This window comes from Neohortaea acidophila (assembly GCF_010093505.1).
Source record: "Neohortaea acidophila strain CBS 113389 unplaced genomic scaffold BDY17scaffold_10, whole genome shotgun sequence".
NCBI classification, from domain to species: Eukaryota; Fungi; Ascomycota; class Dothideomycetes; order Mycosphaerellales; family Teratosphaeriaceae; genus Neohortaea; species Neohortaea acidophila.
Genome location: NW_022985519.1, coordinates 382,497 through 406,045, shown reverse-complemented (window position 1 = coordinate 406,045; position 23,549 = coordinate 382,497). Strand labels below are relative to the sequence as shown.

At 56.7% G+C, this 23,549-nt stretch overlaps 10 protein-coding genes and 1 non-coding gene across 11 annotated transcripts; 4 read left to right on the top strand and 7 right to left on the bottom strand.

Annotated features, from left to right (window-relative positions):
- Positions 1-14: 14 nt before the first annotated feature.
- On the top strand, positions 15-2,246 carry BDY17DRAFT_303061 (nucleoporin protein Ndc1-Nup). Its single transcript, XM_033734512.1, has one exon. It carries the CDS (start codon positions 161-163, stop codon positions 2,210-2,212), a length of 2,052 nt encoding a protein of 683 aa, XP_033586581.1. The 5' UTR covers positions 15-160; the 3' UTR covers positions 2,213-2,246.
- Positions 2,247-3,376, bottom strand: BDY17DRAFT_303060 (uncharacterized protein). Its single transcript, XM_033734511.1, has 4 exons — positions 3,199-3,376; positions 2,498-3,104; positions 2,363-2,441; positions 2,247-2,299 (listed from the first exon to the last, which is right to left on the bottom strand). Exons 1-4 carry the CDS (start codon positions 3,246-3,248, stop codon positions 2,271-2,273), a joined length of 765 nt encoding a protein of 254 aa, XP_033586580.1. The 5' UTR covers positions 3,249-3,376; the 3' UTR covers positions 2,247-2,270.
- BDY17DRAFT_303058 (mediator complex subunit Med5-domain-containing protein) lies at positions 3,377-6,845 on the bottom strand. The gene has a single exon (XM_033734510.1). It carries the CDS (start codon positions 6,668-6,670, stop codon positions 3,533-3,535), a length of 3,138 nt encoding a protein of 1,045 aa, XP_033586579.1. The 5' UTR covers positions 6,671-6,845; the 3' UTR covers positions 3,377-3,532.
- Positions 6,846-6,964: 119 nt separating this feature from the next.
- Positions 6,965-8,248, bottom strand: BDY17DRAFT_303057 (alcohol dehydrogenase). Its single transcript, XM_033734509.1, has 3 exons — positions 7,565-8,248; positions 7,143-7,506; positions 6,965-7,086 (listed from the first exon to the last, which is right to left on the bottom strand). Exons 1-3 carry the CDS (start codon positions 8,066-8,068, stop codon positions 7,061-7,063), a joined length of 894 nt encoding a protein of 297 aa, XP_033586578.1. The 5' UTR covers positions 8,069-8,248; the 3' UTR covers positions 6,965-7,060.
- Positions 8,249-8,898: 650 nt separating this feature from the next.
- On the top strand, positions 8,899-9,510 carry BDY17DRAFT_227766 (uncharacterized protein; the record flags this gene model as incomplete). The annotated part of the gene is made up of 1 exon (XM_033730167.1): positions 8,899-9,510. A coding segment is annotated over one exon (612 nt), but the record flags the coding sequence as incomplete, so codon positions are not given.
- Positions 9,511-10,264: 754 nt separating this feature from the next.
- Positions 10,265-13,300, bottom strand: BDY17DRAFT_326993 (uncharacterized protein; the record flags this gene model as incomplete). The annotated part of the gene is made up of 1 exon (XM_033737600.1): positions 10,265-13,300. The coding sequence occupies one exon, from the start codon at positions 13,298-13,300 to the stop codon at positions 10,265-10,267; it is 3,036 nt and encodes a 1,011-aa protein (XP_033586576.1).
- Positions 13,301-14,012: 712 nt separating this feature from the next.
- On the bottom strand, positions 14,013-15,624 carry BDY17DRAFT_30006 (mitochondrial carrier domain-containing protein). The gene is made up of 3 exons (XM_033733997.1): positions 14,396-15,624; positions 14,227-14,338; positions 14,013-14,173 (listed from the first exon to the last, which is right to left on the bottom strand). The coding sequence occupies exons 1-3, from the start codon at positions 15,212-15,214 to the stop codon at positions 14,076-14,078; spliced, it is 1,029 nt and encodes a 342-aa protein (XP_033586575.1). The 5' UTR covers positions 15,215-15,624; the 3' UTR covers positions 14,013-14,075.
- Positions 15,458-17,298, bottom strand: BDY17DRAFT_29998 (uncharacterized protein). The gene has a single exon (XM_033733987.1). It carries the CDS (start codon positions 17,076-17,078, stop codon positions 15,702-15,704), a length of 1,377 nt encoding a protein of 458 aa, XP_033586574.1. The 5' UTR covers positions 17,079-17,298; the 3' UTR covers positions 15,458-15,701.
- A 1,831-nt stretch (positions 17,299-19,129) lies between these two features.
- Positions 19,130-19,532, top strand: BDY17DRAFT_303049 (uncharacterized protein). Its single transcript, XM_033734508.1, has one exon. It carries the CDS (start codon positions 19,146-19,148, stop codon positions 19,413-19,415), a length of 270 nt encoding a protein of 89 aa, XP_033586573.1. The 5' UTR covers positions 19,130-19,145; the 3' UTR covers positions 19,416-19,532.
- A 3,334-nt stretch (positions 19,533-22,866) lies between these two features.
- BDY17DRAFT_t32 lies at positions 22,867-22,971 on the bottom strand. The gene has a single exon. It is a non-coding gene; the product is annotated as a tRNA-Leu (tRNA).
- Positions 22,972-23,141: 170 nt separating this feature from the next.
- On the top strand, positions 23,142-23,487 carry BDY17DRAFT_303045 (uncharacterized protein; the record flags this gene model as incomplete). Its single annotated transcript, XM_033734507.1, has 1 exon — positions 23,142-23,487. A coding segment is annotated over exon 1 (257 nt), but the record flags the coding sequence as incomplete, so codon positions are not given.
- Between the last annotated feature and the right edge of the window lie 62 nt (positions 23,488-23,549).

Genomic DNA, 23,549 nt, shown 5'->3' with positions numbered 1-23,549 from the left:
TTTCGTACCTCGACATTCACATTTCCAACGCCCTTCACATCCGCCACACCTTTCGCGACAGCTTCGCAAAAAAGCTCGCGCTGATCAGCCTGATTCCCGAGAGTGACATGACCGCGTAGGTTGTCGTCAGGTCCCTGACCTATCACGTCCTCGCAAAGCCATGGCGACCACTCAGACGAGCACTGCCCTCCAAGCAGGCAATGTCTTTGCTACGAGGCCAAGCTTGAACACCACCACCAGCACGACCGCGACAGCGACCGCGACATCTCCGACCAAACCGACAGAGCAGCGCACACGCCCGTACAAAGACTTCCTCACCCCCGCCCTGCACCGCCGCTTCACCCGCGCCGCCCTCCTGACCCTTGCCGCTTGTTACCTCACCTCCATCCTCATCCGCCGACCAAGTCTCCTCTGGATATGGAATCCCTTCTCCCTCACCGGTATCCGTGCACTGCTGCTCTTCCTACCATGCCTCGCAGTCTTCATCGTGCGCGTCTCGAATATGCACATTGGCCCTGTGACCACGGGAAGCAAGATCGATACCGTGTGGCAGACTATCACAAGCTGGAAGAGCGCGCACACCCTGGCATGGTTCATGTGGAGCGCGTGGTTCTTTGGCGAGGTCTATCTGTGGAGTCAGGGACCGGATGCTCACCTCGAATGGGTGGACCGCGGGAGGAAGTTCGAGGAAGACGTGTGGGAATGGCCCATCCTGAACGAGAGCCCGCTCTTTCTCCGCTTTGTGTGGTTGTGGCTGGCTCTCTTGCAAACAAGCGCGCATCTCCTGAGGGATGAGGATGGCCTGTCAATTCCCCAGAAGGACGAAGACTGGACGAAGAAGGCAGCATCGAAACTCCCTGAGCCTCTTCAAGAGCTTCGGGAGCGCATGCCCAGAATCCTCATCCACACCTTTCAGCTCCTCTGTGGCTTGGTCGTGGCGGTCCCTATCTACTGGCTCTTCATCCGCAAGAGCATATGGCCTTGGTTCTCCGTCTTCGCCGGTCTCTTCTTCTCCGGGCTATCTTCGGACTCGTCGCCTCCGGGCCCCAAACACCAGGGGTCGCTGTCCATCCACACCTTCGCATCCTCGATTCTTTTGATTACCCTGTGGAACATTTCCAACGCCGTCTTTACAATCTTTGTGATTCAACCGCCATTGAGGAGGGAGCAGCCTCTGACGACGGAAATGAAAGACGCGCAGGGCAACATATCGACGAGGAGTCGAGATCCGAACGGCAGCTTGCTGAATGGGCTCAAAAGTAAAAAGGAAGTTACAAAGGCTTTCGCATTTTGGGAGCTGTGTGTAATCTGCGAGAAGTTCGAGGCCAGAAGAAAGACCATCTACACTGATGTAGATCGAAAAGAGGGCAGTACATGGGCACAGATTTCCAAGTACTGTCTCGGCGAGCTGGACACGATACAGGCACGAATCGACAAAGCGCAAGCACCATCTGCAGCATCAGCGGCGCAACACGAAGGCACCAGCACAGCACGAGAAGAGCCACGCGGCCTGCCAAAGATTGCCAACCGGGGTGTAGTGGAGAATGGAAACGTGCTTCAGAAGCCGGCCAAGGCAGACTTTGCGCAGCACATCGGCAATGCAGCCAAATCGATTGGCCAGAGTCCCGATACGACGCACGTAGTGCAAGCCCGCGCACGCAAAGCAATCGAGTGGGGCGCCGACCGCCTCCTCTCCAAAAGCGAGCAGCAACAGCTCACTCGACAGAATCTCGCAAGCGAAGCCAACAGCACCATCACCCGAGTCTTACAGAGTCCGGTTGGCGAGCCTTTCCGGAAAACCTTTGACCGCAAAGTCAGTCTGGTGGTTTTGGGGACCGCACCGCATGGCAACCGCGCCAATATTGTGCACGCTTCTCGCGCGCTCAGCGCCCTCTGCGTCAACAGTCTGAAAGAGGATGACTACGGCCAAGTCGCTCGCAGTATTCCAATTGTACTGCGCACGTACACCGCCGCCATCACCGCCGTGTCGACTTTCGTGGCTGGAGTGGCGCCGCATTGGACGGACGTGGAGTTTCGGCAGCGGGATCGAAGAGTGAAGGACGTGGACGAGGTGGTGCTTGTGTTGAAAGCGGGACTTGAAGGCATTCTCCTGGCCTTTGGGGAGTACGCCGATGCTGTTGGGGTTACGAAACGGGAGTTGAGAGAAGCGAGGGAGGCGGTTGGACGAGGAGCGGAGATGAGGAAGGTGTGATGTGTTGGATGTAGACTACTGTATCAAAAGCACAGCGCGTCACTCTCCTCCCATACATCTACATGTTTCCACAGTTCAGACCGGAATCTGTTGATTGCAGGTTAGCATGGGCATCCACGAAATGTAAGGCATCATTCGGATGCAACATACCAACAGTCACGTCCGCGCCGGTCATCGAAGTGTTCTGCGCAATCGCCACAAACATCTCCGCGCACTCCTCAACCACAGTCTACGTTCCATTGTCAGCAGCGCTTCATCACCATCCCAGGGCTAAATAAAACTCACCTCCTTCTTCAACGCCGCCGCATCCTTCAGCGTCCTCAACCGCTCATCCCCAAACTTATTCCCCCAATCCGTCAGCAGCAGCCCGGGCAGCACAGCATTAATCCGCAACTTCGGCCCCTGCGTCTTGGCCACGCACTTCATAAAGTGCACCTGTGCGCACTTGGTCACGCTGTACGGCATGCTGCTGCCGCCAATACTCTGCGCGGCAATGCTGGAGGTAATAATCATGAAGCCGCCCTCGGCATTCGCCTTCCACGTCGGCAGCGCCGTTTGGATCAGGCGTTTAGGCCCCAGGACTTGTGCTGCAAAGCACTTGTTCCACTCGTCGTCTTTCATCGAGTCCAGGTCGGCGAAGTCGGAGAAGCGCGTCCAGCCTGCGTTGGCGATGATGCCGTCTAGTCCGCCGAAGGCGGCGATGGTCTCTTTCACGCAGCGCGCGCAGTCGTCCATTACCGTTGCGTCGCCTTGGATGACGGCTGTTTTGACGCCGTGTGCGGATTCCAACTCTGAGGCGAGCGCTTTGGCTGGCCCTTCGGCGTTGGCGTAGTTGATGGCGATGTTGGAGCCTTGGGCGGCGAACTTGCGCGCGATTTCGGCGCCGAGGCCTCTGTGGTTGGAGTGAGTTTGGGTCATATGGTAGGGAGGAAGAGTATAGTTCTTCGTTTCTTTCTGCTCATATGGGAGGGAGGGGTAAGACGAACCGTGAGCCACCGGTGATGAGGATGTTACGTCCTTTGAGTAGATAAACCATGATGGAGGATTGGATGGGGAATTGAGAGTTGGACGGGTGTATCTGAACAAGTGCTTCTGAGTATTCGAATATATTCAAGATTCTTCCAAACGCAAGCAGTGCTTAGAATATTAGCAGCAACAAAGGTTACCCCGCGAGGCATTGGTGCTGAGTGCCCGAGCTTTCGGAAAAAGCGCAGGACGGAAAAGCTCCGACATCGTCAAATCTCTATTGCCTCGGATACCGCTCTCTAGCGCAGGCCCGAGGCATCGCAGTTAGCCCTCCGAGCCATAGGCATCCCCGTCCTACGAGAAGCCAAAGTCGAGGTTGTTCATGTCTAGCTCTGCAAAAATGTCGTCCTCTGCATTCTGCTCGCCCTGGTTGCTGCCACCCGCGCCACCGCCATCGGCAGTCGCCATCTCCGCCGCCAGCGAGTCCAAATTGTCCATTCCCAAGTCGCCGAAAATGTCTTGTGTTTGCGTCGATGGAAGCGCGCCGACGTCCGCGGACATGTTCGCCAGACTCTGCACCGCTTCGTCGCTCAGAGGCTGTTCGAGCACCGTTGCCAAGTCTGCGTTGTCAAAGGCGTCTCCGCCCGCTACTGTGATGGATGCGTCTTGCGCAGTCATGTTTGCGTCTGTCAGGCCGAGATCCGCCATGATCTGATCGGCAGCTTCTTTGTGCAATGGCAGGGGCAGGCCAATCTGCGGCATGTGCGTGATGGTGAGTTGTGCTTCGACTTTTCTAAACAAGCGCACAAGACTTTCGGCGCTTGCAGCCTGCTCTTGCAGGAGTTGTTGTGGTCGACTGCATCTCAGACGCAATGCTTCTCGCACTGGCGAAGAGCCCATCATCGCTTGCGTGGAAGGTGTGGGGAGCTGAGTGAGCATTGCTAGCGATTCTCGCGTTGGAGCACATATCATCGCTGCGCAAATGTCCATTGCAAAGGCTCCGTTGTTCTCCTTGGTCTGATGCGTGAGTTCGGCAACGATGGCGTCTAAGGTCGCGCCAGGCCCCACCATCTCGCACGCCGTGACAAAGAGCTTGTGGGTGTATTTCGGTGGAGGGTTCGGTCCTGTAGTTGTGACCCAGGTGACAAGCTCTCGGATGGTATTCTGTAAGCATCTCGCAATGCCCCCATGCGGAGGTTCTGTCCACACGTCCAATTCATCTCGGTTGGCTTTCAAGATGCGCGATTGGTTCAGGAATGGTCGTAGTGTCTCCAGGAGGCTATCGGTCTCCTTCTTTTCCGGCTTTCTTTGCTGTAGGGTTTGTAATGCAGAGTACAACGGATCAGCGACGATGCCGAGAATCGCATGGTGCATCGCCTTCGTCTCTGGCGACGAACTCGACGGCTTGATCAGCTTCTCCAGTAATTGCAAAAGCACATCTGCATCCTCATGATCTTCCCACGAATGCTTGACCAACCACCTTAACCCAGGTACGAGCGACGGAAGCAAGAATGGCTCGACAAGCAGCTCTAACCCTCCCTTAAAGGCCTTTACTGACAGCACACCCGATCTTCGTGCGATGACACTTTGTTCGAAGAGTGTCGGGACGAGAGGGAAGAAGGCTTGCGGCGGACAAGGTCGCATCACCTCGTCACCTATCCCCCCAGTTTCCCCATGTTCGTCGGTGGTGTAGAGTCCTTCGATCCATTTGCCAAGCTGTGCGCTCTGCTCGTCGGAGAGGTCGTTGGGCGAGAAGCTCGTGGCATTGTCACCGAGCAGTTTCGAGACAAACGCATCCTCGTTTGTGAGGCCGAGATCTGCGGTGGTAAGATCATATCGATGCACCACCGCCAGAACGAAGAGAAGAATTGAGGAAAATTCCTCGTAGGAGGGCGTAAACTCCATCTGGTCCTGGTCATGGTTCCACGTGTCTAGTTGATTGCATAGCGGGGAGAGGAGCTGGATGGGAGAGGTGTATTGGAGGATAATGTCGACCGCCGCAATTCTGCGAGTCAAAATGTTGCACAGCATCTTGAGGGAAATGGTGTCTCTGTTGATGCAGAGGTTGCCGATGGTATCGATCACGAACCCGGCAATTGCATCTGCATTTCCTTGCATGCCTTGCAGCTCGTTGATCAGACCATCTACTGCTCCTGTGTTGTTGGAAAACTTGGCCAGCAGCCCGCTTTTGCTGTATCTTGTGGCTTTCGAAGGCGGAAGAGGCTCACGGATGATTGCAAGCACAGCACCTTCCGACATGATGCCATGCAGCATGCAGGCTTGTAGGAATTCAAGCCTTGTGGTTTTGAGCTTCTCTCTGATTTCCGTGGCACCGGCAGTGATTGGAGGAAGGACGTCTATCGTGATGGAAGGGAAGGCGTCTCGGACAGCGGCTTCAACGGGGACACCATGCGTCATGCTTCCTGCAATGATTGCTAGCAGAGCCGGGAGCTTGTTGCAGATGAAAGACCGTACCACACGTATGCTCGACTCGGTCTCCTTTTGGCGCAGATGATTCGTGAGAAGATCGAAGCTCGCCAGGAGCAACTGCCCGATGAGAGTGTGAATGTCGCCTGAAAAGCGAGTCTGCAGATATCCCAGCATGTTCGCATCGTCGGTAAATGGGCGCGAAAAGAGACAAGCGCTTAGCCAGATGTAGAGTCCTGCTCGCGAATTCACCGTCTGTAAATCCTGGATGGAACCCAGAATTTGCGAGTCCGAAAAGACGGGCATGCCTTTATCGTCGGTTTCGAGGAAAGGCGGAAGAGTTACCAGAGCTTGCAGTCGGCCGGCCAACGATGATTGAATCCATTGCAGGACTTGCATGTCGAATTCGCGCGCGTCCTTGACGAGCGTCGGCCTTCTCTTCTTCCACCATGGTAGCTTGTCGACTTTGCGTAGAGCTGGATGACTGAGGACAGTGATGGCCAGCGAAGCCAACGCCTCGTACAAGTTGAACGTGTAGACGTCTGCAGGTTGAAGCGCTGCGTCTCGTAGCTGTCTGGCCAATTCATATTCTTTCACGGCATGCAGCCAGCGGGTGAAAGCCCAGAGGAGGGGATGGAAATTGCGCGGCTCGATGGGCAAGACGCCGGCCAAGTATTTTTGCGTGAGCATGTTGAACATGCGTTCCTCGCACGTCGGCATGCCCGTGGACGGCGGGTCGTCTGACTTGACACCATCCTTCCATTTAGCGAAGCGTGAAGTGTTTAAGAGGGCTGATAGTAAGCTTTCGGCGGTTATGAGTCGGTCTTGTAGCAGTGTATCAGCATAGGTGAATAATAAAGGGTCGTCTGTGGCGGTGTTATGAGCACGAAAGCCGAGGAGAAGTCCTGCGATTTCATCGGGTGACAGTGGATACTGCGAATGAAGCGTTCGCAAGGGTACCGTTAACTGGTCTGCTGGAACGCGTCTAAGGAGGGCATTTTTGAGGACGGCGTGGAAAGTTCGTGACCCTGGGCTGTCGGCGGTCGCTTCATTGACCCAAGGCATGTTGGGATGGTGTGTTGAGTGGACGTTAAAGGCGTAGAGGGTGCTTGTCGGCTAGAAAACTCGGGCCCATAGCGGGCGCCGCACGACTGGACGGGCGTATGGTCTCAGGTATGAGACCCTCCTCCGAGTATCGTTCTATTTGGCGAGTGTATCTTCAACGGAAAGCCGGTGAATGCTGAATGGCAATAGCAGGCTGGGAAGGAAGTTCACGAGTGATGTTGACCGCCGCGACATTTGACACGGAGTCTCATCGCGTTGACTAAAGTCGTGGCACAAGGCAGGAAAGCAACCACGCCCGAGTATGAAATGCAACATTGAAGTCAACTACATATTCATGAGCAGCATGCGAAGGTCCAGTTTGCGAGTAGATACGGACTACACTGCTTCCATCTACGGCGCGTCGAGAGGATCCCAATCTGGCACAAAACATTAGTACAGCAGCGCAGCAATGCCTCGCACAACGTTCACTCACCAGTAACGAGATACTCGTCCAGACCATCCATAGTCTTCATATCCGCGGCGTCAATGTTGAAGCCAGCGACATCGGCATTCTGCTGGATGCGCTCCTTCTTGACGCTCTTGGGCAGCGGGACAAAGCCATGCTGCAGACTCCATCTCACCAGCAACTGCCCAGGATTGCAGCGGTACTTGGAGGCGAGCTCGACGATCTTGGGATGCTTCATGCGCAGTGCTCGGGCCAAGGGTGCGTAGGCTTCGACCACAATGTCGTTTGCTTGACAGTGGTCGGTGACTTTGGTGCGAGTGTTGAAGGGGTGGACCTCGATTTGGTTGACGGCGGGCTTTATACGAGGCCTGCTCGCGAGCAGTTCGTCGATCTGAGGTTTGAGGATCAACGAAATGCTCTCAGGAGGGACCGGTGGGTGGTGAACGAACGTGCTTGATACCAAAGTTACTAACACCGCCAATCCTCACTTCGCCATCCTGAATGGCATCTTCGACGGCTCGCCAACTCTCGAGTCGCTTCTGCTTCCCGCCATATGGAGAATGTAACAGGAACAGGTCAATATACCCCAGCCCGCACTCCTTGACACTCCTCGAGATGCTCTTGCGGGCAGTGTCGTAGTCGCTATTACTGGCCAATTTGCTGGTATAATGGATGTCTTCTCGCTTCAGGTCCTTGTGAGACGAGAGGTAGCCGAGAATGGCATCGCCCACGTCCATCTCATTGTGGTACATTTGCGCCGAGTCAAAGGCGCGGTAGCCGGCATCCAGGGCATGGGAGACGGCGGTGTTGGCCTCCCTGCCCGACATCAGGTACACGCCCAGGTGGATGCGCGGCATGGACAGGCCATTGTTCAATGTGATACGCGAGGCCAGGGACAGGGTTTGCTCGGCCATGATGTTGACGGGGTTGGATTGTGATACGGTGAAAGACATCTACTTGAAACACGGCGGAGAAGGGACAGTATGAGAGAGACATGACGTACAACACTAATGATCTGCACTTTAGACAACGAAAGCGACTCGGCTCGACATGCTTCTGGTCCCCCATGAAGAGCAAACGTGTTGCCGCATGCGTGCATCCATCGCATCGTACAAGATCCCAGAGATTGCGGGGGATTTGGGGGATTTGGGGGATTTTAAATACATCCCGGTGCAGGCGCCTCGCTTGTCTGCATAAAATACGGCAGATCTGCGGCGATCGGGTTGCAGCCAGTCAGAGGAGGCGCAAGCCTTGCCCTCGGCGGCCCCGAAGCAGCAAACGATCACCGCAATGCAGCTGGGGAATTTGTCATGGACGGCCAAGTGGTCGGCGACAACGAGCGCCAGGATTGTTTGATGAGTGATATTTGCAATTCCCTTGCATTGGCCTCTGCACCGGATGCCTTCAAAAGAGCGGCCATGTGTCCTTCGCGTGGAGGGTGGGCATTCATCTGCTTTCACCACAATCCCCGTACTGCACTGCACTGCACCGCGGAGTGTATGACGATTGCATGCCCTGTAAGCTTCAGGGAATCGGAAGGAGCATGCACTCCATCCAGCACTCCTTTTCCGCCGCCAAAAAGCGCGTGATCCAATATGACCATTACAACCGCTATCACTCCGCCTCGTTTGAACCCCGCCCAGCCGTCTCCTCCTCCTCTTCCTCTTACCCCCACATCCACCGCCCCATAGCTACTCCCTCCTCCTCTTCTACTTCCCGCCATTTACCACCCAGAATGCCCGCCTACGACGACATGGAGCTCTCCCCACCTCCACCCCTCACCAGCGACCCCACCTTCGACATCCTCGACTGGCACCCCGCCTACCAATCCTGCCAGCGCTTCTTCCTCGACCACGCGCAACACGAACACGCCACCCAAGCGCTCTGCGCCCTCATCAACATCCGGCTCCCCTTCCAATACTTCAGCAATCCCATTGACTCTTCCGCCGGGTTGGCCTACCCCTTCACCTTCCCCCGCCCAGGCACAAGCCCACCCAACAACCGTCCCCGCCCTACACCCGACCAAGGCGCTCCTCCACCCTCCACTTTCGTCTCGCTCATTCCGTACGTCAAACGCCTCGTCGTCACCGGCTTCGACAAGCCCGCCATCCTGCATGGTCTATTCGGCGACGACTACAAGCGCGGCATCCTGCCGCATCTCGACTGCGAGCGCAGAAACTACCTCTTCGCCGCCAAGCACCAAGGCTGGGGGTGCAAGAGGGGCTACGACAATGGCAGCGGGACTGGAGGCGACGAGAGCGTGCCGTTCATGAAGCCCCTATGCGAGGCGCAGGTGGATGAATTGACTGCGGCCGAGAAGGCGTGGAGTGGGTGGTTGGCGATGGAGGATTGGATGATTGGGCCGCGCGCGCCCAAGGATGACGAGGAGCATGAGCATGGGCAGCCGTCGGCCTCTCATCATCACGGTCGACATGATGATCGGCATGTGGTGAATGGCGCGGATAATCTTCCCGACGCCGTGCCTGAGGCTTTTCAAGAGGAGGGCAATGCGGCGCACTTGTCGAATGAGGAAGTCGCGTCGACGAAGCCTGCGGACGAAGCCAATGGGGAGGCGAGTGCTGCTGTGCCGGTGGACTGAAGGGCACTACTCGCGAGATGTCTCTCATGTTACGCCGCTGGCCGGCGAAGGGACTCTGCGGCAGCTGTGCAGGGATGAGCGAGACGAGTCGTCGTCGTCGACGTCAGATGCAAGGAAGCGAATGGCTATCACAGTACGGCTTTCTGCGACCGTTCTTACAACTACAGCTGGAGCATGGGCGAGACCGTGGACCAATCGAGTTGCTTGGTACGAATGGGATGCCAGTAGAGGAGAGACCGACACGCGGAAAGCGACTGGGAAATGGAAAGGTTACGACATGGACAGATCTAACGAAATGAAATGACGAACGAAGGACACGTGATTATAATCATTCAAAAGCGATTCATCAGATGGAAACAAAGCACAGCTATCAACAATCACATTGAAGCAAAACCCTTTTCACCCTCCAAACACCATTCGCTGCGCTATTGGAAGGACGCGACGGGTAGCTCTCCAACCAAAAACCACAATTCTGCCTCCCATACATACAATAAATCTCTCCGCCCAAATCGACAAGCATGAACAACATCAAGCCTCCATCTCTCGCTCATCACATCTTCTCCCTCCCATCCCCCTCCTCCTCCTCAGTAGATGGCAAGCGCACACTCCCCTTCCTCAACAAGCCCAATCCGCCGGTTCCAAAATCCCTCGCCCTCAAACTCCCACTCCGACTAATCGCGCCATCGCTCGCACTCCTTAGACTTGCGCGATCCATATCGTCATTCACAACGCGCAGCCGCGCCTTGGGCACACTAAACATGACCTGGAAATCGCGGCTCTTGGCCGCGCCCTCGACGTCCCAGTCCTCCTCTGCCAATTGGCGGATTTCCGCCGAGCTGCGTGCAGGCGGCGCCGGCTCGCCCCAATCTGCTGCGGCCGGGTCGTCGCGGTACGGAGGCCACTCCTTCTCATCCCAGTCTTGCTGGCCGCGCTTGGAGCGCAGGAGAGTCCCGCCGTCGGAGACTGCGCGGCGGGGACCGGCGGCGCCCCCGCGGGTGGAAGAAGGGTGGTGTTTGGTGGGCGAGGAGGAGGTGCTGCGCATGCCTTCGTCGTAGGTGCCGGAGGTGAGGGAGAAGGAGCGATCGGAGAGGGAGACGACGTTGAGCGCGCGGCGGAGGGAGCCTAGAAGTCCTGGGCGGCGGCGGGGAGCGGGGATGGGGTGCCGGGTGCGGATGAGGGGTTGGGCGGCGATGGCGCGCTGGTAGGGGCCGTCGAGGCCTAGGAAGGAGGTGCCTGCGCCGCCTCCTGGGCCGGAGAGCAGGGCGTCGTTTTCGGCGTGGCCGGCGGGGTAGAAGTTCGATTTGACGGTAATGAAGGAGGCGTCGTCTTCGCCTGGGCTGAGGGGGAGGGAGCCATTGGTGGAGGAGCGGGTGCGCGTTTTGAAGTAGGACATTTTGGAGCCGCTGCGGTTGGGCGTGGTGCTGCTTCGTTCGCGCGTGGGCGAGCCATGCGGTGTGCCGCCTTGCGGTCGTTGGGATCCTACCGGCTTCCGTGGGATGCGGTAGGCCGAGATGATGGAGCCCTCACTCAGGGTGGAAGAGGTGCGGTCGTCGCCGTGGGATGTTGTAAAGCCCACGCCATCCTCTTCCATGCCGTCCTCCTCCTCTTCGGCGATCCAATTGGTCGCATTCAAGCCTCGCGAGCCAGGCCGGCTGGGGGAAGATGGTATACGGCTGGCATTTGTGGGGACACGTCGGACGGTGTCGCCCGTCTCTGGCTGGTTGTCTCTGAATGGATCGCCGCCCGCCAACACCTGCTCGATCTCCCAGAGCGTCCTTTCCGGATCACCGCCGCCAATGGCACCGCTCATATACCTCTGATCGTCCTCGTTTTCGTCTTCTGCTATGGGGTGAATGGCGCCAGTGCCGCGGACCAAACCCTTGTCGTCGAATTGCGGCGGTGCATGATACTGATAATTCCTCGACCCAGATCCTTTTCTCAACCCGCGCGTAGGACTGGGTACATTGACGAACGCGCCGGTAGAATGCTGCAACGGCGGCAGGCGGGGATAGTTGGACTGAGTCATTTCCCGATTCGACCACAGTCTATCTGCGCCGACCTCGTCAGAAGTCCTGCCCTCCACTCCGCCGTACAAGAAAGACGGGTCGGTGTGCTCAAGAGCCGAGCCGTCGGAGGAGTAAGCCAGGAGGGTGCGTTGGCGCTGCTCGCGCTGCCTTTCGAGTCGCTTGCCGTACCAGAGGTAGAAGACGACGACCGTCACCAGTAGAGCTGCACCAACGCCTAGTCCAGTTCCTAGCCCGACCTTCTGAGAAGTATTGCTTAATGCGCCGCCTCCGTTGCGACCCAGCTGTGTCAGGCTTGCGGGCGGGTCCCAAGATGTTAAGAACGCGCCTGACGTGGTGTTGTAAAGATACGCCCGGGTGTTGGCCGCCTCGGTCCCCCTTTTTCTCCATTTCGAAGAAGTCGTAGTGATTTCATAACCCCCAAGCACCAACATGACTCCGCCGGGGAGCATCGTCGCTCCGTGACCGTAAATACCTGCGGCAGCGAAACTCGATTGGTCAGGGATCGTCCACCTCCAGTCTCCAGTCCCGCCATATCCTGCGCCAAGTTCGAGAATCGCAAGCTGAGGCTGAGCGGGCGTGTTGACATTCCCCACCCAGCCGCCGAGGAGGATGATGCTGTTGGTGCTTTCCGAGTAGATGGCTGTGTGACCGGATCGCGGCGTGACTTGTTGGACGGAGCGCTTGACAGCCAAGTCCGCCTTTCCTCCACTCGCCGGCTGCGAGACTTCGATGAACGACCAGGTCTGCTGTGGGAGGGAGAAGAGCGCGACCTGGGACATGTTGATAAAGGCCGATTGGGTGTTGCCGCCGAGGAGCACAAAGTTCTGCTGTTGAGTCTGCGCGACGCCGGCCGAGTTTACGCTGTAGGCGGCGGGGAGAGGCGTAATGGAGAAGCCAGCCTGACTGATCGGCGACTCGCGGCTGGCGATTTCTCCTAGATCGTAATTGGAGGCGCCGGGGGAGATGGTCAGGAGGGCGTCGGAGTAATCCGCCCTCGAAACCCAAGTGTCCGCCGTCGAATTGTCGAACGGACACATGCCTCCGAAGAGGTAGATGCTCGAGTCCGCATCCGTGCCATTGATGATGGTAGAGTATGTGATGCTGTTTCCCAGGTAGCCGGGAGAAGCGTAGTCCGCGCTATTGCCCGCCACTTGATACACCGTCTTGTACTGCGTCCAGGTGCCCTGCGCACTCGAGCTGCCCAGATTGGGCTGAAACTGCCAAATGTTTGTATCTTTCGGGCCGGCGTCGCACTTGCCTCCAATCACCGTGATGTTGCCACTCGGGTCCATGGTCGGGGTGTAAGGGATGCTGTCGTCGCCATTTTGAAGCAAGGGCAAGGTCTGAGTGATGGTGGAGAGGTGCGGTGATGTCGAGTCAAAGGAAGCGGCGAGGTTGAGCGCCGACAGTCCAGCGGCATTAGATGAGGGTCCGACGACGTAGACGTAGGTGGAGTTTTTGGGGAAGAAGAGTCGGGTGGGATTGTAGGGGAGGGTTTGGGCGTATGCGGCGGCGGGAGCCAGAGCCAGCAGGCTCAAGGAGAGTCGTCGCTCCTTCATAAGGATACTGTGCGCCGGCGGGAGAGAGCGGAGGGGCGTGGGTGATCACAGCATGTCGTGTCGTGAGCAGGCTTCTCCGTGCGCCAGTGCAAGTCCACCTTCCAAAAAGAATAGACAACACACAGTGGGGGATCCTGAATGAGGGGGAGGGGGAGTGGAATACAATAGAGTGTCGCTGTGGAGAAAGTAGGGTGGTCGGAGACACGAGGCCCAGCAAAGCCAAATCTCCCGTCAACAAAGGCGGGCGGGGATGCAGCCCGGAGGGAAGCCCTAGCACTGCCTGGCTAGATGCATTGCGCAACCACCGACAAACCCGTTGTGCAGATAGTAGGGACGGAGTAGCCGGGATGGTGTGGATGTGGGGGGTGGTGAAGGGCTGGGAATGGGTGGATGGCGGCCGCGGGCGCAAACACTTGGCGCGGCTGGACGGTTGTCATGGCAATGCGGAATCCCTGTTCGCTGTGAATGGCCAGCCCCGCGCCATCGCCTCCACATGCCACGAGAAGACGAACAGGCGGGGGAACAATCAATCAATCAAAGGCTTTCTTGCTTTCATCGCATTTCATTCGTATCTCACGTGTCCCCGCCCAGTGCTTGCTATGCTCCTGATCTTGGCTTCCCTGCCATGCACCATGCGTGAAAGCTCATGAATCCAGCCATCCGTGATCCGGTGGCACGTGCTATCAACACGCCATCCTGAAAACTCCATCCCTCATTCAATCACCAGCGCCTGTCCCCAACCCCAAAGTAGGCCTGTCGCTATCAAATGTAACCCTCATCCCTCCAACGCGTTGATCCGCTTCTTAAGAAACTCGAAGTTGCTGAAAAACACCGCGTTGATAATGCATGACCGTAACACCGAAACAAACAGCCCTGCGGACGGTCAGTCAGATGGGCTTCAAGACCGTCGACACATATGAACATACCACGATACGACCCGGGGCCGAAGAAGTTAATCCTCGGCCGCTTGGCCACTCCCGACCCCGCCGAAAGCAAGGACTTCTGATACAGCGTCTTCGCCACGTCGATGGGGTAGATCTGGCAAAAGTCAGTCAAGTCAAGGCTTGGAAGCTGCGGAAGAAGTCATCCACTCACGCATGCCCAGCTCACTATACCACACATGCCTCCCGCCACCACGACGGCGTAGGGACTGGTCGGACTCCTGCCGCGCGCATTCGACATGAGCTGCTTCGTGCTTTCGTACGTCATGAAGTAGATCGATGTGCCGATGGTGTCGCGCAGGAGATGTAAGCGATAGCCGGAGTAGAGTCCTGAGAATCCGCGATCCTTGACCAGACGCTTGGCCGTAGCCCACGAGCCTGCACGTAATGTGGAAGACTTGCCCGACCCGAGACTGTTTCGCGCCTCCTTCCCCGCCAACTGCTCGTTGAGCTTCGTCAATTCAAAGGGACATGAGAGAGTGGTGATGACTGCCCCGGCCGTAGCCCCGGCCGCACCAAAGCACGAAATCGTCAAGAGCGACGGATAGCTCCCCGGCGCATTCGCCAGCACCAACGGACTCTGCCCCGTCATGTTGGTGATTGTGCGATCGTAGGCATACTTGGCCCGCTGGTATACACTGAAGCTGATGGTGCGAACGAGCGTGACGCTGATGACGGGTGGGGTGACGCCGCGCCAGAACGCACGCAGTCCCTCGGCTCTGTACGCATCCTTGACCGTATGCAGGAAGCCCGTCTCGTAGCTTTGCATGCGGGATTTGGTGAAGTCGAGGGGAAAGGCGAAGAAGGTCGACAGGACGGAGGAGGTGGAGGCGGCGATTTCGGTGCGGTACTTTTTGGCAAAGCGCTTGACTTTGTGACTGGGTTGGAAGAAGAAGATGGTGTCTGCGGGGGAGGGTTGGGGCTTCTCGCTCTTCGCATCGTTCGAGTCGTTCTTGTCGTCGGACGACGGCATGGTGAGAGGTGTGTTCACGCGAGGGTAGGGAGGAGTGGCTTGTGAGGGAGCTCCATGAATCTTGCGGTGCTTTTGTCCTGCTCACTGCTCTTCTTCTTCGTGGTGACCGAGTCGGCAGTGGGCTTCAATGCAAACGCCGGCTTCAGGGAATGTTGGGCGTGCGAGGTGGGACAGCACGTCTCAAGGACGGCGTGGAATACTGTGTGTTGTGATTCACTGCGGGAAACGGTTAGCATTACCCAATGGTATGCTGAACGAGTGGGCGGTGTGGTGTGGTGGGTGGTTGAAGCTAGGTTGAACGTCCAGGTCGAGGATAGAGTTGCTGCCCCGCCAAAAGTTCGAGGGGTCCACCCGCGTCAACCTGCCCGCGCGCCGCGTTTGAGGATCGGCATGTGAAATGACGATGCAATCATACAGTGTCAAGTCATGAAAGTCGTATTCACATTCACTCTATATGCAGTGGGTATCGAAGGTCGTCAGTCTACATCTACAGCCATAGCAACCCAACCACGGCAGCCATTGACCCCACCATCATGCTCCAAACCAACCTGACGTCTGTACCACCACTCCCATACGACTTCCCCGTGGCCACAATGAGTCCATTCCTCGACTCCGAGCAGCTCGCGGTGCCACAGTTGTACCCACTCGGGCAGCAGCCACCAGACTCGGCAGCGGGGCAAGAAGACCACCCGCCCATGCACTGCCCTCGAACGCTCGTTGGCGCGCTTTGAATAATGGTCGCGCCAGAAGTCATCGTAATGGTCGATGGAGTCGCTGGCGGACAGCTCGTTGTATCGCAGTTCCTTCCAATCTGACAGCATCCGCCAATGAAGTGCGCCGAGCATTGGTAGTACTGAGATGGACAGTTCGAGTACGTAGTCGTCGTAGTGCTTGTCGAAGAAGTCGATGCCGACACACTGGTCGGACGGATCGGCTGACTTGGGGAGATGGTGGTCGTGGTGGCGGAGTTTGGACAGCCATTGCTTCCACACGACTGTCCACTTCGACAGCACCCACCGCCCAGCGAAGCAGGACACGAGTGAAAGCCCGATTTGCAGATGCTCCCCGTCTCCACGGTCACCGTTTTGGTCGTGGTATAGCCGCTGCCGCTAATGATGATTGTCTCGGTGACGGTCCGTTGCTGGTCCGTCGTCTCGCTGCTGCTTGAACTCGTTGTCTTCCCCGAAGATCCACTCGTGACTGTGACGGTGGGTAGGGTAGTCGTAACCGTTGAAGTTCCATAGACGATACATCCGGTGCCGTCGCAGCTGGCGCCAGGAATGCAACAACCTCCATTCGAGCTGTTCGGGCAACTGGTATATCCATCCTTGCAAGCGCCAATATCGTCGCCGCAGGTCTCCCCGTCCGGACAACAGCCGTACCCATTCTTCGTCGAAATGCAGCTCTCGCCCGTATTGCAGCACAAGTCCGAACCAATGGAACTGCAAGAGTGCGTGCCAGTGGGACACTTGAACTCGCGCGCAAGCAGACCGCGCTTCAACGTGGACGGTCCAAAGTGATGCTCATCTCCATGCGGCGCAATCGGCGCCAACAACGGAAGCGCCATCGACGCATTCCCCTCATACCTCCGACTCCCACCCTCCTCTTCAAAAGCCCAGTACTGCAAAAAGAACTTCTCCCCCTCATCGCCGCTCATCTTCCTCACTGCAGTGGGCCGCCGCCACGCCAGCTTCTCCTGCGCCGCCCATTCCTTGCTCGCGAACGCTTCATGCTCGGGGTAGTATTTGGCGGTTCGCGGAAGATTGTACGGCCATGCCACCTCGGCTGCGGATGTGCAGCAGCTTGCGAGGATGGCGAGGAGGAGGCTCGCGGGCAAGGCGAGGAGGGCGGCGGCTTCCCGCATTGGACTCGGAGGGTTTTTGGATGTCGGGGATTTCTTTAACTACGGGCGGGAGGCGTCGCGTTCCATCGTTGCGTAATTCTCCGTGGAGCGAGCTATCGAGAGAGAGGAGAAAACTCACTCGAGTTTGCTAGTTCACCTCGTGAGGTGGCTGGGATGCGCAGCCTTGGTGACGTGCGCGAACAATGAAGTGGAGTGAGGTGGCTGGACAAATCGGAAGGCGCGGGGCAATCTTTGCCATCTCCGACCTACACACACACAATGCAAAAGCATGGCGACAATCAGCATGACACCTCCGCCGGCATTATATGCACCAAGAACAGCATAATGACTTCACTATCTCATGCGCCACATCTCTCTTTGATCTTTGAGCGAGAACCCCTTCGCAGAACTACTATGCCAATAACAGCCCGCCCAGACGCCGGGAGTGCAGCCAACTCGCCAATACCAGTACATATCCGTAGGCCCCTAAACCCAAGCGTACGCTGGCCATGAGGAGCATCCCCAAGGAAGCCACCGGCGCCTTTGAGCGGCCCAGCATCTCCCATACCCCCTTCCAACCCCGCGTAACTCCCGAAATCCTGCCAAACCGCCAACAACAGCTGGTATTCGCACAGCTGCAAATTCCAGCGTAGTCAGGTTATGAGGACAGTCTCAAGGGAAGTTCAGGCTCCTCAAGGAGTTTGATACCATCTAAGAAGGCTTTCTCTACTTGCTAGCACCTACTGAAACACCGCCGAACCGCCACCCCCAGCTCATCTCCAAAACCCCCCAAATCCAAGCCCTCCCTGCCCCTTTGCCGCGTGTCCGCACGCTCATCCCGCCATCTAAACCGCCCTGATTGCCCGCCTTCCGCCGACGGGCTCGCACGTCGTGCTGTGATACAGCCGCGAGTACCACGAGATCAGAAGGACGAGCGACGGGCTCGGCTTCACGAACTTCAGCAAGTCGAACAGGCACGGGTAAGCGGCCTTGCGGTCGCTTCCCAGCAGCCCTGAACGAAATTTTGCGTGTCCGATCCGGGCCGGAAGGGTGCCGGCTGAGAGCATTGCTCTGAAAGCTGCCTCGTCGATGCTGTCTTCGGTGGGGAGAGTGAGGTCGCAGTCTGGGTTGGCGCATCGGGGGTTCAGGTTGCGCAGGAGGGGATACCAGTCCTACAGAGTCGGTTAGCGAATGTCTCCTCTCCGTCCGTCAAGGTGAACGTACCAGCACAGAGTGATCCGCGTCGCCGGACTCATCTATCTCGCAACGGAGAAAGAACCCGATGATCATCATACCGTATGCAAAAGCCGTGAGCTCTTCGAACAGCATCCGGAGGAACAACGTGGATGGGACCTTGGACCGTACATCTCTCCACAGCTCCCTGAGGATGAAGTCCAGCAGGATGACACTCGGTGATGGCTCCTTCAATCCCCAACGGGCGGCAGCGAGGATTACCAAGAGGTCTTCTTCGTGTTAATGCGACAGCCCTCCCGGGAACTGCCCAGCTACGCGGTATCGTAAGGCCTGGAAGTATTTGCGTACATGCCACCAGTTGTCGGCGTACTGTGCTGAGGAAAAGATTGTGGAACGAAATTTATCCCCTTCCATAGCTTTTCTTGTCCGCTTGATCCAGGTAGCGAGCTCGTAGCCGCCGGTGGTGTAGTCCGAGAATCGAGTGTCGTCGTCCAATAACTGAGCGAGCGATGTTAGCTGAGTGCTCACAAAAGCTAATGATGCGCGTCCTGTGCTTGGACAACGCTGACTGACCAATTCGCGATGAAGCTCTTTCAGACTCGCCTCCATCACTTCAGCCGTTGTGAGCAATGCGTTGCCATTCGTCTTCCATGCTCGTCGGGATATTTGGCGGCCTTCAAGCAAGCTTGAGGAGCGTCGAATGACCTCAGACACTAAGAGAACAAAAGAAGTTAGCAGGCGCGCATTCTCATTCATTCAACAGTGGAAGGAAGCTCACCGTCGTTTCTAGCTGGCTCAGGCTGGGATCCGTCTGAAGTATCGGCGGCTTTGCTGTTGATCGGACCGTCGATTTGGAAGGCCCCCGAGGCTGGCATGTTCCAGAACGGACAGAATATGACCTTTTCTGGGATGCTGGCACACACCATCGTAGTCGCTTGGCTGAACAGCTTCTCCAGGGGTGTCGACTCAGAACGGCTTAGGATGTTGCGGGCAGGAGAAACATGCGTTACGTCCATGTCCCCATCATCACTGTGGTCGTCGGTGACTTCTTTTTTGTCTTCATCCGCAGTTTCATCGACATCTCCACCAGTGTCGCCATCCACGACTTCATCACTGTTTTTCTCTTTGCTTGTCGCTTTTGAGATCCGATTGCGCAGTTTCTGATCATCGGGCAGAGGCACGGCGGGGTTGGGCGGGATTGGATATCTCATGGGGCCAGATTCTCGCAGCATTGCAAACGCCTTCTTCCCAAACAGATCGACCAATGTCTCTTGCAGGGAGCCGGATCCCGTCGCCCAATGTGTCTCGAGAGCTTCCCGCCCATCGGGCGTGGCCAACTGTGAGTGCAAATCCCAGAGTAATTCAGCGGCGCTGGATTCAGAATGGTTGATTGCGTTCTCCATTTGCGCCAGGCTAAGTAGCGATGCCGTCGCCAGGGTGGTCCTCCGCGATCCATTTCGTCTCGGGCCACCGCTTGTGTAGATAAGACTGCTGGCCATGTAATGGCTGAATCCTTCGTTCAAAACCTTCAAAAGTAAGACCTTGGCTCCCCTCACGCAGCTTGCAAGTTCGCGACGTTGCTCCAGGTCCTCAACAAACTCACCGACGCTGTCGTATAGCTGGAACAGACCTGGAAAGTAGATGCCGTGCAGCCATTCTTCGCGCACTCGAAATGTGTCAAAGTCGTAGCGCGTTGGATCGCGCCAGTTGTTCAGAATAACGCGCTGGAATTGAGGACATTCGGCCAGGGCGCGATAGAGGATCATGAACCACAGCTTGCGGTGATGCTCGTCGTTCCGAAGGTGTCGCTTCGCCAGTTCGGTCGTTGCTTCCAGGCTGTTCTCGATTGAGGAGTGCAATTGCGCATCGAATGCATACGCGTCGTACATCAGCTGGGCCACTTGTTCCGAAAAGGCTTCTTCGATCTCCGTGGAGCTGAAGATGAAGTCACTGTCGTCGGAGCGGTCGAGCTCTGTGAAGTCGAAACCGGCCGCGCGAAGGCTGGGGTAGTCGCGAAGGCGGTAGAACGGGTCTTCATCCATGAGTGTGTCGTTGTGCTCGCTGGTCACTGTATCTGCGTGCGCTGTTGATGATGGGGGATGAGGAGACATCTTGAAATTACCTGCGTCGCGTCGAGTTTGCATGGTGTGAAGGGTGCAAAGGGAAAAGGAAGAGCGTGGCGAAAGGTGGGTAAAAAGAAGGGGGCTGGGCCGAAATACCTGACGCGTCATTACACAAACGTGCAGTCGCTGTTTCTTAAGGCAGGAGCGACCGCGACTGTCTTCCAGCTGCACGTCACCCCATTGGTTGGACAACGCGACAAACGACGTGATCAAGAGCCACAAACGTCGTCGTAGATATGCTGATTTGCGTTAGCAAATCGGCACGCTTGTTGCTTGCTCTGGAACCATTCTTGCTTCCAACCACGTTATTCGTGCAGGGACACGCAGGGCACTCAAGAAACGAAGGCCGGATAGGACTGCTGACCGGGCATCATACAGGGCGTGGGGGCGATTCTAGACTTCTGGACGATCTGGTGCCGTCGCTGGGCCAGAGACAGCCTAGGGGAGCAGTGAGCTCCGTCACCATGACAGCTTTCGCCCAGAAACGACGGACGAGAGGGAGCGGGACGGCAGCAAAGCCACGGCGCAGTTGATGATAGCCCGGCAACGCGAGGAATCACCATTGGGAAGAGTTTGTCCGCGGATATCCACGAGTTTGCCGGTGAGAGTCCGGTGGGCCAAACGTCGACCGGCACAAAAGGCCGGTCGATCGGAAGGGGAAGGAGAGAGAGTGAGCAGACATTCCGCGAACTCACTCCTTGCCCTTTCATGCCTTCTGTCCGCGAGGATCGCCGCTTCGTTCTCCTACGCGTCATGGGCAGTATTGCTTCCACTAGTGGGTTCAGCCAGTCGCCGCGTCAGGTTCAAATAACGAAGAAAGGCTATTACACTTGCCCTTTTCTTACCTGGCTCGACACATTGGTCCTCCGCACTGCAAGCCCGCCAGCCTGTCGGAAGCTTGACCTTGTGGAGTATTGATCTCATCTCTAGTAGGTTGGTGGCAAGATGGGTGTACTTCCGCATATGGTGGGTGGCTGGGGTCGGGAAGGTGCGGTTGGTGGGTTGAGCAACGGCGGAGGGAGGTTCTTCGTTGGATGGCGGTATTCAGCGGAGTGACTGCAGCCGGGAGGGCGGCGAGGCGGAGGTAAGCGGAGAAGCCAGGGCGAGCCAGGGTTCGCGGAGTGCAAATGGAAGGTTTAGTCTAGACGAAGCGTCTGCAGTTCCACAATGTGGCCCCTCCTGGAGAAGAGGCGCACCGTGTGCGCCTCTCAGTCAGATGGCTCGCTGGTTGTCATGAAGCGGATTGCTGCTTCGCGAGTTCGAGCACGAGGTACCCGAGAGCGAAGATATTCTGCGCCGCGTGGTTGAGTGCTGCGGCGTGTCCGCAGCGGCTGGGTCTCAGGATTCGTCTAGTTGCGCTTGGTGGTCCGCTGTCTGGGCTTCGTGGGGGGATCGGAGGGGAGTAGGAGGTAGAGCAAGCAGAGGAGAAAGAGGAGACAAGCATCGACCAGGTCTTGATATTCATGTGGATGTCCCACCATATGCGGAAGTACACCCATCTTGCCACCAACCTACTAGAGATGAGATCAATACTCCACAAGGTCAAGCTTCCGACAGGCTGGCGATTTACGGCGGACCATGGTGTCGAGGTGGATGAGATACTGTGAGAGTCAGCTTTAGCATCGAGAACCATGATGTTGCTTGTGAGGTCGTCGAGAGATGGAATCTACGCTTCTGTATGTTGGCGTTGCAAGGGAAATGCGGATGTCTTTTTGTGGAGAGGCTGCTGGGGAATGGAAGTCGGCACTCGATTAGATAGCTTATTAAAGCGAAGAATCAACAGGTTATCACGTTGTCCTGCATGAATGAGTCGATGGCGTTGCAAGGAGCAGGGACCTCACATGGGCTGTGTGCTGACGGCTGGCGTCAGCAGCCATCCGTGATTCGGCACATTCAAGCGATGCATAGTACTCGGGATCTGCGTGGCGACTGTGAGGTTCTGCGAGGGCTCCGGCGGCCGGCGAGATGCTGGTTGCAGTTGAGATGTGTGCCAGGGTCGAGTGCAGTAGAGTGCAGTCGACCTCACTCGGCCATGGCTGTATCGCCGCCCACTATGGAATGCGTATACCGCAATGGTATATCTCAATGTCGTATCTGCATAGCAGGAGTCTTCTTTTCATCGTAGACCAACGTCGCTCGACGTGCTGGGCGTTTTGCGTGCCTTCCCCGAAAGTCGACAACTTCCGCATTGGGCAGTTGTGAGCTTCTCAGCAGCATTTGGCATCCCAGAGCCGCCGAAAAATCTGTGCTCGTGCACAATGATAGAGCAGACTCTCCTGAATATTTCGCAACGTCAAGTTTGACGTTTCGGGTGCGGGATGCATGTGTGTGGGGCCAAACTCTCCCCAGATACCCGGCTCGGGAATTCGGTCATAAAAAAGTCGTCAGAGCACCAAAAATCATGAAAATATGCGGAATCGACGCGGAAATGGCAGGAGATTGATATGGAGCCCGTTCGACCACAATACGAAGCCAGAATCGTCCAAAAATGTTGATGAGAGTGGGATTCGAACCCACGCCCTTTCGGACCAGCGTGAGTCTTCCTGGAGGCCAGGAATACCTTAAGCTGGCGCCTTAGACCGCTCGGCCATCTCACCAATGATAGGAGAGCAGCGGAGGCGATTTGATAATGTAGTTTACAAATTTTGCAGGATTTGAGCCGAAGTGGCTTTTGTGGGGCGAAGTCACGTGTGCAGCGTGCTGCATCAAATTTCTCGGTAATACCGGCGTTCTCCTGCTTCCGCTCTACATCCCTGTATTTTTTCTGGAATTTTTGGGGCCCGGGGGAACGTCAGAAATCATCGGATAGTTGAAATTCGACGACCATATGGGTGGAGGCAGGGAATGTTTTTTCTACAACCAGATTCTGGTCACAGCGACTCAAAAACTCGATATTCACGCGTACGGGAGTCTAATAGCGCTATGTACCCATTTTCAGAACCTTCCAAACGTTCTGCGTTATATTGTGGTCGATGTGCGGCGAGGTGAGGTAGCACGTGATCAGGCTGAGAATTTCTTGGCGTGGGTGGAGATGCGGGGAATGGGGAAGGCGACATTTCCCACGCGACGACACGCTCTGAATGAATGAAACAATGTAATACAATGCGGGGATGGGTTCAATGAACTGTATGGGATTTGGAATTGTCGAGAGTGTTGTGTGTATTGATTCTCAGCG